Genomic DNA, 11,707 nt, shown 5'->3' with positions numbered 1-11,707 from the left:
TACTTCAAATGCATAAAAATAATATTTTCAGAAAATGTGCTACATAATTTATCTTTTCTTTCCACTCAGTTTTGATAGCCATGACACATATTTATGTTTTCCATTGAGCCTAAATCTGGTAGCCCAGACCATGATAAAGCTCTGCTGCAGAGTGCTTTTTGGGGCTGTGATTATGATGATAAAACAACATTTCAATGAAAACTATGAAATATTTTCCAAACTTCATGGTAAATATGGGTTTTATACCACTGAATTTTGCACAATAAATGCACACACACACTCACACACATGACACCTTTCTTTCACAGCTGCATCACAGGAGGATTCATGGTATAGGTCCTCCCGACAACAGAGAGAAAATACAGTTTCTTTTTAAAGGCAATTTTATTCAATAAATACAAACTTCAATATATTAAATAGGTTAAATACTACGTGTAGGTCCCTAAGACTCGAAATCTTCTATCAGTGATTCTTGAAGCTCCTCTCGATTGGTGGCCGGCACCATCCAGTGAAGCCAATAGTTCTGGTTGTAACAATATGGGATCTCTGTCTCTGACAGTATCTGTCACACGAGACTGGTGAGATCTGACAGGACCAGACATCCTCAGTGTATCAAAATAAATAGAATTTATCATCAATATCGGTATCAGCATTACATTAAAATTAAATTAAAAGGACAGAGGGTAAAATATAATATTCAAACAAAGAACGCAAACAGAATGCAACAGTATATATACATTGGATCTGTGCCCGTGCATCCTGAGGGGCGTGGAATCGAGGATCTGTCGCTGTACACATCATCAAGCACTGACTTTCAGGTCAATGCCTTGTTGGAGAGTGAAGGATAGAAAACATCTGCCTATCAATCCAAATGAAGTATGATGACAAAAAAGTATTGTGAGCTGTCTATAAGAATGTCCGACTCCACTGAAGTCTGTAAGTCTGTTCTGGTAATGTCTTCCTTTCAGCTCAGGGTCGACGTGGATTTCCGGCCTCAGATTGTCATGATTCCATTTCCGGTTAATAAAGTGCAAATGGCAGCTGGCTCAGGTCTTGTGCGGATGCTGCTGTGGTCAATAGAACAAGACTGGTCGTAGCACGTGGGAGCCTCACACCTGCGCGTTCTTCACGCGCTCGAACGTCTGCATGATGTGGGTGGTGGGGACGCAGCCCTCCCTCACGATGCTCAGGATCCCTGGAAAGGAAGAAGCACAACAGCATGAGATTAAGAGAGCGTGGACAGGTCTGAGGTCTGTGAGCAGCAGAGGGAGGGGAAGAGACAAGCATAATGAGCACATTGGGGATTGGCCCCTCAGGAACCAATGGGTGAAGGAGTACAGGTGGGGCCGCCCTGTCACATGGCATATACTGACAGGAGAAAGCATGCATCTTTTCTTCTTCACTGGAGATGGCTTTGAGCACAAAATGTCCCAGAAAGAGACATTTTTTGCAGATTACGTTTTCTGTCAGTATCCAACATGACTTTTTTAATGTGGGGTATTTACTACCATTAAAATTTCATGCAAGATAAAGGCGAACCACATTTCACACCGTTCATGTAATTTTAGCGATATTTTGTGAAACAAATTATGCAACATTTTACACCAATGGTGCAGACTAATGATAAAGAAAAAGGCTTGTTAAGTTGAGAGTGGGGTCAGGAGTCGGCACAGGTAGGAAACCTCAGGTGGCATCCCTGCAAACTTAGACCAAGCGCTTGGAGTTTTCCTCAGGGGCTCAATAAAGAGCATCTTTTAGTTACGCATTCATTCTGGCCCCTTTCATGCTTCAGCTGTCCATTCATTGTGGGCTTTGTAGGCCTGTCTGCCTTGGACACCAGGAATGCACTGGACCAGGACTGGTGTTTCCCAAATCTCATGGCAGGTGTTTGGTGGGTGGGGAGGGGTGGTGGGGAGCAGAGCACTCTGTTCACATCCATGGATGCTCCTGAGTCTACTTTGCGAATAGCAGGGGGAGAGATGAAACAGAAACAAGCATTGGTTGAGACTCACCTTCATCTATCCTCAGACAGTTCACCACTGTGGAGCCCACCATCTCGTAGGAGTCCCCATCACACAGCACCCCCTCCAGCTTGTGTCGAAGACGCCTGGAACACAGAGTGGAAATACAAAATCACTAATTTAAAGTAATCATCGACAAAGGCTCAGGTGCTGGGGATTGAGGGGAAGCCGCAGGCTGGCAAACATCTACCTGACCTCAACCTCAACTGGTCAAACACACCTGTGTTTAATGCGCCCACATATAGGTTTATGCCAAGCATCTCAAACACCCTAACATATGGCTGCGATATCACAAACACTGTTACCCCTTCCGCAACCTTTCAGTAGCACCAGTCTAATCAAATGCTTAAAAAAGCCTAAACTCATGCAAAGAAGCAAACCACCCATCAATACTCCCACACTCTTCCTTTCACCTTTCAGGATCTTCAGCTCACGCCCCTCAACAACTCTTGCCTCTGCCCTCAGCCCCTAGCAGCCATCTAGTAACTCTCAAACCCCAGGCATGATCTCTTCCGCAGAAGGCCCACTCACACCCTTTTCCTGAATCCAACCCCTGTTCTGAGTGTGTACTCACGAGATGACCATGTCATGGTGGGTGCTATCACACTCCCCGCTGGGATTGGCGGAGGTGATGGCCAGAGGGCCGGTCATGTTGGTCAGGTGGGCAGAGATGGTGTGGTCCGGCACTCGGATCATGATTGAGTCTTTGGTGCCCACAATGTCATAAGCTGGTCCAACTCCTGCAGGAGTAGAAAATAGCAAAATGAAGCAGCAACGTGCCAGGTGTGAGTAAGTAAGCATTTGTGTTTGACTGTATTTATTTGCTCAGCATTATGACCAGAGTTGCTGTACAGTGGTGCCTTCAATTGGTTGTGCTTAATTTGAGCAGATGTTTGAATGATCTAGCCTCAGAACATCAAGAGTTAATTAAAGTCCTTGAATAAGTGATTGCACACATTGTCCATTCAGTATGAAAGAAGTTCTACTAAAGCATACTGTGAAAGGCATGCACACATTTGTTTGTTATATCTTGAGAGGCCAGATGTCTGCAATGCATATTGTTAACAATTCTTTAAAAAAGACTTCAGCCAGAAAAGTTTTTCTGTCCTACATAATTTTATGGCTATTTGATATATCATTCTGTCTGTGCAAGGGACTATTTTACAGCTGAAAAGTACACTGACTCAGCACACCATTTTTTTCTTATACAGCCATAGTATAACGAAAGCAACCTTTCCTTGTTTTGTCATTGCTGTGGGGTTTAATTCATGTTTTAGTCAGGAATTGTGCGAGTCACATCTATTTCTTTATCTGTTTTACACACATGTACACATACATCACACACACAAACACACACACACATATATACATAATATATACAATATGTACATGCAATGGGTACATGAGATGGGGGTCTGTGTGCTTTAGGGGTGAATGTGCATAGAATACCTGCATGAGATTGGGGTTGTTACACATTAAGGGGGGCTGGACCCTTTTTTGCAATAACTACATGAGATGGGGGTCTGTACACACAATGGGGGTCACTGGACCCTGATATGTACATACAACAGCTACATGAGATGGGCGTATATAAACAGCAGGAGGGTTAATGTACATGCACTGCCTGCATGAGAGGGGGGTCTGTAGACATCAGGGGGTCTGTGTGCTTGTTATACCCCCATGAAAGTGGGGTCTGTAGATATCAAGGGGTGAATGTGCAGGTAATATCTGCATGGACTGGGGTATGCATATATTAGGGGGGCTGAATGAACTCTGATATGTACACTCAGTAGCTTCGTGAGATGGGGGCCTGTAGACATAAAGGGGTGAATGGACCCTGATATGTACATACAATGCTACATAAGATGGGGGTCTGTAGGCATTGGGGGTGAATGGAGTGATAGCTGCAAGTAATTCATAATACGTGCATGAGATGGGGGTCGGTACATATTGGGGGGGCGGGGGTGAATGAAGCATGATCTAGACAAGCAGCACTTACATGAAGTGGGCACACCCCTGAATGTCCCCAGGCACAACTTCTGGCATGTGTAGCCCTCACCCCTCTACCCTCCCCAGCCCACCCCTCTTTGGAGAAGGAAACAGACCATGCAGAAGAGGTCACACTCACCCATCCTCTTCAGCCACTCCCCTTTCTGGACAATGCAGCTGACACCCCCAGGGTAGACGCTCCCCATGAAGTCCCACAGCAGGGGGCTGAAGGGGGGTCTCACGGCCCGCAGCTGGTCCAGGTGGGAGATGCAGATACAGATGGGCTTCTCCAGGGGTCGGTCCTGCAGAGGATGTAAGAGAGAGGAGAAATGATTGGTTTAGAGAGAGAAGAGGGAGGTCATGACCTTCAGACATTCAGTGCAGGGTCACGTGATACCTAAAAATGAGCTTAGACCCAGTCACACCACCTCTGACAATAAACTAAGTGTCTCTAGTGCTAGCCAAGAGATTGTACACGTTAAAAGCCTGTAGGACCTTCTAATGACCTACAGCAGACAGACACTGGACACAGAATGTAGTGCTTTGGAATCTGCCCAGTGGGTTCATAGTCGGAGAACGCAGACTCGCTGTGTGCTCTGGCGCATTAGCATCTTTCTTGTGCATGTGATAGCATCTCGCTGGGCCCTTCTGCCCCATAAGCAGGATTCTCTCCTGAGACTATGAGTGGACTGGAGCCCACACCTCCCTTATCACCCCCATCCCCCACTCTCCCCGCAAAGAATGACAAGCTACCATTTACCCTGGCTGCTTTCCTTTAAAAAAAAAAGTTTTCACACTGGAACTTTCTATGCAGATATTACCATGGTAACCCCGCACCTGAAGAATGGTTTTACCCTGACGTGTCCATGACAATATCTCTATATATACATACTCCAGGCTGGTATCACCATGGTAATCACACCCCTGCAGAATGGTTTCACCCTGACGTTCCCATGACAATGTCTCCGCCCACAGGGTGATTTCTAACTGTTCTGGTAAAAGGTGCCCCTTATTCTCAATGACAGAGCATCCGTCTCGGACTCGGTAAATTCCGCCGGAATTCGGCTCCTCGGTGCTCACCTTGATGGTGTAAATCTTCTGGATGGCCTCGGGGTGTTTGCAGGAGGCCGCCAGGGCGTAGACCGTGTCTGTGGGGACCCCGCACACCCCGCCCTGGTCCAGCAGGGCGGCGATGGTCCTTAGACTGCCGGTGCGATAGGAATCGGGGCACACGCAGGAGTCGGACGCCTCAACTTTCTCCTCAGACTTCGTTTCCTAAAAGGACAAAGAGCCGACAAGGAGTGAGACAGCGCCACCGGCACCTACAGCTGCCTTTGAGCAGCACATGCACATCACAGAGAGGACAAAGATGGACTTATATTTGAAAGACATATCGGAAAGAATAGTGATCGTAACATATTGCATGTGTACTTATCACTGTACCTTGAAGAAAGAGGGTCCCATGGGAATTAGGTCCTTGCCGAAAATGCAGTTTCCAAGAGATGCCGCCGCTCCGTAGATACAGACGACACTGAAGACGGACAATACCGTGACTGAAAGTAACACCAAGAGGGGAAAATTAGACATAAAGTTCATAAAATCAACAAACGAGACAAGTGTGCTGATCAAGTTAATGTTAAACCAAGACAGGGGCTCCCTTCAGCTGGGATTTCAAGAATGGAAATGCCACCCAAGGCAATAAAATAAAAACATAAGACAGATTACTTTTTCACTCACCTTCTCTCTGTATGTAATTAAGTGTGGTAAAACATTTAAACTGGTACAGGAACCCCTGTCTTGGTTTATACGTTATTGCTCTGGCTCTTAGGGTTATGGGGCTCACCCCAACTCTTCGTATTATAAGAAGGTGGTGTTAAGGCAGCAGTGGAGAGACAGGCACATAAACTAAGACACATGGAGGTCTGGCAGAGACCAGACACATGTCAGGTTTGTGACTGACTCCATTCCAGCCCACCTTGCCTTGTAGAGACCAACTCTAGCAGAGTCTGACACGTAACTGACTCTGTTCACCCCCACAACCCTTCAGAAGCACAGACTTGTCAGGCACACTCCAGTCCTTTCTACAGACCACTCCCCTTTAGCCCCCACCACATTACAGGTGGACTCGGGATGGCACTTGATAGATATTTCCTGTTTATAAACCCTTTAGAGATCACTGACATGCATTAACACACAAGAGGATCCCACAGTGAAGGCGTCCACTTACTCTCCAGCGCGAGGGGCAGGCATTCCAAGGTGAAGAGCAGGAAACAGACCATCACCGCCTCCATCAGCAGCGCGAGCAGCACCAGCACCACGTTGGCATAGGCGACTGTGGAACAAGCAGAACAAGATGGCGTCAGAGGCCGGAAATGACATATTTCAGAGGTCAGCGGGGGTCGCAGTTGTTTAAGTCTTTAGATGAGGACGCTACGATGCCCCAGAACTGTCCATATGGACCATCGAGGGACAGACTCCGGCCCGAACCCACTGCAGCCGGAAGCAGCCGTTGTCTGTCAGGGCACCTGGGCCTTAAGGATTCAACAGAGGGATGACTGGACCTCGGGATCCGGAGAGACTTACCCAAGGACATCAGGAAGACATTGATGACCAGGAAGGTGACGACACCAACAGTGAATGCACCATAACTGGCGACGTGGATATTCAGCAGGGGACCTGGAGAGGGAAGAGGGGGGGGGGCAGAGGGTTAGTCATGGATGAAACAGAACACAGGAAGGAGCTCTTCCTTCAAAGGCAGGAGAGTGCCAGGAGCAGAGACAAGGGATGGAGAGGACCATATACTGTCAACACCTCGATCATCTAACAGCCAATCATGGGGCTGGATGTTGACTTTTGATGATGTGCAAAACTGTATCTTCCACCCCACCCTGAACAGGTGCGCCCCGATTTGGTGATACACACTTCTCTGAGCTCCTTATCCCAGTATAAATAGTTTTCTGAAGACAAACAAAAATTACAATTCTGGTAAATATGCTCCTGGGTACAACAAATTACCCTTTATTTGAACAAAGACATGAATACCTCTTTGTTCTTCCCACAACTGGATTATCAAAAATAGTTTATCCAGACCCATTAATAGTTCCATAAGTCATTAGTCCCCTCCTATTGGCCACCAGCTGCACTCCTCTTCAACCCTTTGCCCCCCACCTGGCAGCCATCACATATGACCCCTCCCAGGTACTTCATCAGGTCACAAGGGCCCCCCAGTCAGACAAAGAACTGCATGTGATGTCATCAAGAAACTACCTGCATGCATGGCTGCTCCAAATGAAACCAAGGACCAGAAATATACATCCCCCCACTGTCCCTACTGGTGTGCCTGAGGATCTAAACCACTCAGAAGCTTCATGACACTGGATCCCTAGGACTTTTGTGATTACATTTTACACATTGTAAAGATTAAGAGATCATAAATTACCTGCAAGTCGTAGCCACGCCCATGTGGCCCATACAGCAGCGTAAAAGAATGGTAGGACCGACCCAAATCTTCGCCCTCTCTGGACCACGATCCTGCAGACGTACAACTGGAAGAGAGCGCCAGGGATCAGCACCCAAGGGATGGAGAGGTGGGCTCTGGTGGGGTCACTGAGGGACCCCTGGATGGCAGAGAGTGATGCCAGGCCATTGCAGAAGAAGAAGAGGGCATCAGGGAGCTGGCATCTGGTGGTGCTGACCTCCTGGCCCTCCTTAGACCTACTGGTGACGCGCTTCAGGCTCAGCAGCAAGTCCTGGAGCGTAGCCGATGACATCACTTGGGGTCCAGTAGAGATCAGCGACTTATCAGCGATGGAGTTAATGAGGCTGGCAAAAGTGGCGTAGAGGGAGGTGGCGGTGTAGATGCTGCAGACCACTCCGAAGAAGATATGGGATCCCAGGAGTGGAATCTGGTGGATGGTGGAGACCGTGAGGAGGAGGAAGCATGAATTCTGCAGCACCTCCAGGAGGTCTCTGTTGAGGGACATCAGGCAGAGGATGCAAGCCGCGACCAGAAAGAACCAGCCCCCCACCATGCCCGCTCGGCTCTTGTCCACATTGTCCCCCGAGAGGAGCACCGTGAGGATGAACTCTTCCCAGGACATCAGCAGCCAGAAGAGGCTGTGGAGCCCAAGCTTGGTGGTGTGGTAGACGTCTTCTCTCAAGTAACTGTAGTAGCTGGCGCAGAGCTGGGACAGCGCATTGATGCTGACCCAGATGGCGCCAATGTAGAAGGTCTTCATGTACCCAAAGCAATAAAAGGCAAAGATGAGCGAGGCCACCGCGTCGGCGATGTGTCCCAAGGCCATGGGCTCTGCGTACTTGGAGTTCTTCTTGGTCTCTTCCCCGATGCCACTGGAAGAGGTGCTGTTGGCCGAGCCCAGAAGCAAGACGCTGAACAAGGGGTTCCCGAAGCCTGGAAGGACGTACCTCTGGGTCAGGCCCTTCAGGAGCAGGGCAGTGGCGCCATAGAAACCAATCAACACGATGAGCAGCTCCAGGGTCCCCGAGACCACCAGCGCCCACTGTCCGAAGAGCCCCACCGCCTCGAAGACCAGCGTGAGGGTGATGGCGCCAAACACGAAGGGCATGACGTAGTTAACGGTGGCCGAGCAGAAGGAGAGGATGAAGGCGACAGCGGTGTATGCCACCAGCCCTGCTACTGCGCTCTCAGCGACCGGAAGCGGGGAGGCGGCCATGATGGTCTGGCTGCTACAAATGTTCAGGGTTTGTGTGGTGTTGTGGATGGTGGGGTACGCGCCCAAGGCGACACGTGTAGCCCCGTAGCTGCTCCAGAGGGCGGCGAATGCCACAAAGGCGGTGCTCCCAAGGTGATCGTACTTCCGGAAGCACAGGAAGCCTGCAATGAGCTGTGTCAGTCCTCCAATCAGGATGAGATGGACCCCTGCAAGAGATAACACAGGCATTGAGCAACACGTGTGTTTGTGTGTGGGAGCGCAAGTGTGTACCCCCTCCCTCCAAGTTTCCTATGCATGTTATCCCAGCGCCACCTGTAACTCTTTGTGTGATCTGTGGCTGCCACACTCACCTGCCAGGATGTTCTCCACCCCTTCAGCGTTCACTTTGGTGTGGAAGGAAAAGAAGTTCTGTAGGGCCACCAGGAAGGCGCTGATGACGTTGGCGAGGAAGCCCATGACGGATGGTTCACTGTAGTACACAGAGGCGAAGCCTTCCATGGTGAGTGGCAGACCTGGGGAGGGGAGAGAGGGCAATAGATAAGAAATTAGCCACAGGTGAGAGGGAACAAGAGGTGAGATTGGGACAGGAGGTGAGAGGGGTATGGGGGTAAGAGTGAGATGGAAGACGGATATCTGGGTGGGTAAATTGGTGCACAAGGTTAGATGGGGAACAGGGGGTGAGACAGGAGGCAGAGGCCTAATATCAGACAGAGGTGAGATGGGAACAGGGTGTGAGAGTAGGACAGTGAGTGAGATGGAAGAGACATGAATGGGACAGAGTGTGAGATCGAAGCCACTTGTGGGACAGTGGGCAAAATTCGATCCAGAATTGAGATAGGAGCATGGGGAGGGACAGGTAATAAAATGAGAACAGCCGGTGAAAGGGGTGCAGGGGATGAGATGGGGTGGGCAGTGAAACTAAGACTAGGGCAGGAGGTAAAATGGAGCTTAGAGGTGGAAACAGGAGCTGAAATTTGGTGAAAGTTCACTAGGTGAAACGAGTTAAGAAGTTAAATGTGAACCAGAGGTGAGAGCCACAGAGAGACGGGCAGGTGGAGATGGGACAGGTGCAAAGAGAGAGCGGGGCAGGCCGGACAGATCAGAGTAAAGCACTGTGAAGGGACAGGCTGCGCAGTGTGGAGAGACAAGGACAGGCCGTTCACACTGAAAGGTACAGGCGTGGACAGGTTTCTCACAAGAGGAAAGTATCACAGAGACGGAAAGTTTGTACATACCGAGGGACGGGAGCTCTGTTTTCCGTCACGGGGCCGCGCCTCCGTTTTCTTTGAAGGACTTTCGGGTGAGGGTCGGTGCTGTCTCTCCCCTGTGAGGGCTGCTCTGCTGAGGGTCGGTGCTGTCTCTCCTCTGTGAGGGCTGCTCTGGTGAGGGTCAGTGCTATCTCTCCTCTGTGAAGGTTGCTCTGGTAAGGGTCGGTGCTGTCTCTCCTCAGTGAGTGCTTCTCTGGTGAGGGTCGGTGCTGTCTCTCCTCAGTGAGTGCTTCTCTGGTGAGGGTCGGTTCTGTCTCTCCTCTGTGAGGGCTGCTCTGGTGAGGGTCGGTTCTGTCTCTCCTCTGTGAGGGCTGCTCTGGTGAGGGTCGGTGCTGTCTTTCCCCTGCGACGGCTGCTCTGGTGAGGGTCGGTGCTGTCTCTCCTCTGAGGGCTGCTCTTGTGAGGGTAGGTGCTGTCTCTCCACTGTGAGGGCTGCTCTGGTGAGGGTCGGTGCTGTCTCTCTTCTGTGACGGCTGCTCTGGTGAGGGTCGGTGCTGTCTCTCCCCTATGAGGGCTGCTCTGGTGAGGGTCGTCTAGCTTCCTGTGTCCGAGGGACTCTCCTTGAGGGTCTGGTCTGGAAAGACGCCCTGTGTCGACCGGTCCTATTTCTGGGGTGTCTCTGTGAGGGCAGGCCAGCTGCTCCTCTTCTGCCTGTTCTCGGCTCGGGCAGGTTTTATACACAGTCTGAGGTGGGAGGGGCTGGTGTGGGGGGGGGGCCCTGCAAGGTGAGTGGAATTTCCCCCTCGTCGCTCTCCCTCCTCCACCCGTCACCTCAACCTGTCCGTCACCCGAGCCCCTCTCACGCCAGGAGGCTCAAGAAGGACCCGTATCTTTTATTTATCTTGAAACAAAGTTTAAAATACAGAGATTTCTCTTTCTAGGACAAGGGTCATAGCGTGGAATGTAATAAAACCAGGGAAAACACAAGAGATGAATTAATATTTCGTTTGTGAAATATATATTTTGAAGTCATTTTTTGTAATAATGATGATGATGGGAAGAGGGGGGTCTCTCTGGGAATTCCCCATAACTTTCAGCTCCGGTTGGGAAGTTCCATCTCTTCTGATGGCGGAGGGGTGTCGAAGTAGCACGGGACTGACATCTCGGCCCCGCAGGGGACCTCTACTCAAGGCCTTTGTTTCGGGACAGAAAAGACTCCATCAATTAGCATAACACCTCTTCATTTAATTATTTGAAAAGCGCAAGCACGTCATTGCTGACGTCAGTGCGCTTAAATATCTGGTAAGGTCGGTTTCGTTTTGCTCTTTTGTGTTTCTAGGACTGGGAAGATCAAGTGGTTTGCCTAGAATCACAGGGTGGTGAATAGACGCTGGGATCCAAACCTAGTTCACCAGTCTCAAAGTCGACAGCTGGGGCGGTGTTAGGCCACATCTTCTCAGTACTTCAGGAGCAGACGAGTAGTACACAAACCTAACTCTAACATGGGTTACAGGTGGGAAGCGTTCCACTTTTTACACACACCTGCCACGCTGAGCCGAGTGTCATGCGTGTCCTGTGTATATGACATGTGTAGTTTGTCATTGCCACAATCAGAGCCAGGGCTGCGATGGTCACAGTGAATAAAGAGCTAATGTCTTAGATCTGCGCTTTCTTCTGAAAACGACTTGGGCCCCTCACCATTTGCTGAGTCAGAGCGTGTGTACTGTCACATGTTTGCAGAAAGAGGAAAAAACGAAATTTGCAGTTATTCATCTATGAGTCCTGTCCATCTTCT

The 11,707-nt window shown here is 49.7% G+C and overlaps 1 protein-coding gene across 1 annotated transcript; it reads right to left on the bottom strand.

Moving 5' to 3' along the window:
• Nucleotides 1-365: 365 nt before the first annotated feature.
• Nucleotides 366-9,210, bottom strand: LOC147689212 (uncharacterized). Its single transcript, XM_086940033.1, has 10 exons — nt 9,055-9,210; nt 7,450-8,910; nt 6,594-6,686; nt 6,238-6,342; nt 5,454-5,563; nt 5,091-5,285; nt 4,150-4,312; nt 2,596-2,761; nt 2,013-2,107; nt 366-1,195 (listed from the first exon to the last, which is right to left on the bottom strand). Exons 1-10 carry the CDS (start codon nt 9,200-9,202, stop codon nt 1,110-1,112), a joined length of 2,622 nt encoding a protein of 873 aa, XP_086796159.1. The 5' UTR covers nt 9,203-9,210; the 3' UTR covers nt 366-1,109.
• Nucleotides 9,211-11,707: the final 2,497 nt, after the last annotated feature.

Source organism: Lissotriton vulgaris, chromosome 10 (genome assembly GCF_964263255.1).
Source record: "Lissotriton vulgaris chromosome 10, aLisVul1.2, whole genome shotgun sequence".
NCBI lineage: Eukaryota > Metazoa > Chordata > Amphibia > Caudata > Salamandridae > Lissotriton > Lissotriton vulgaris.
This window is presented reverse-complemented; position numbering and strand designations above follow the sequence as displayed.

What these genes read in the sequence shown, in the direction of transcription:
- LOC147689212 (XM_086940033.1), bottom strand. Translation starts at nt 9,202, where the DNA reads ATGGAAGGCTTCGCCTCTGTGTACTACAGTGAACCATCCGTCATGGGC. An exon ending in TGTCTTCCTGATGTCCTTGG is followed by an intron (nt 6,343 to 6,593) that starts GTAAGTCTCTCC and finishes CTTGTTCCACAG; the next exon opens with TCGCCTATGCCAACGTGGTG. An exon ending in GGAGTGGCTGAAGAGGATGG is followed by an intron (nt 2,762 to 4,149) that starts GTGAGTGTGACC and finishes CTACTCCTGCAG; the next exon opens with GAGTTGGACCAGCTTATGAC.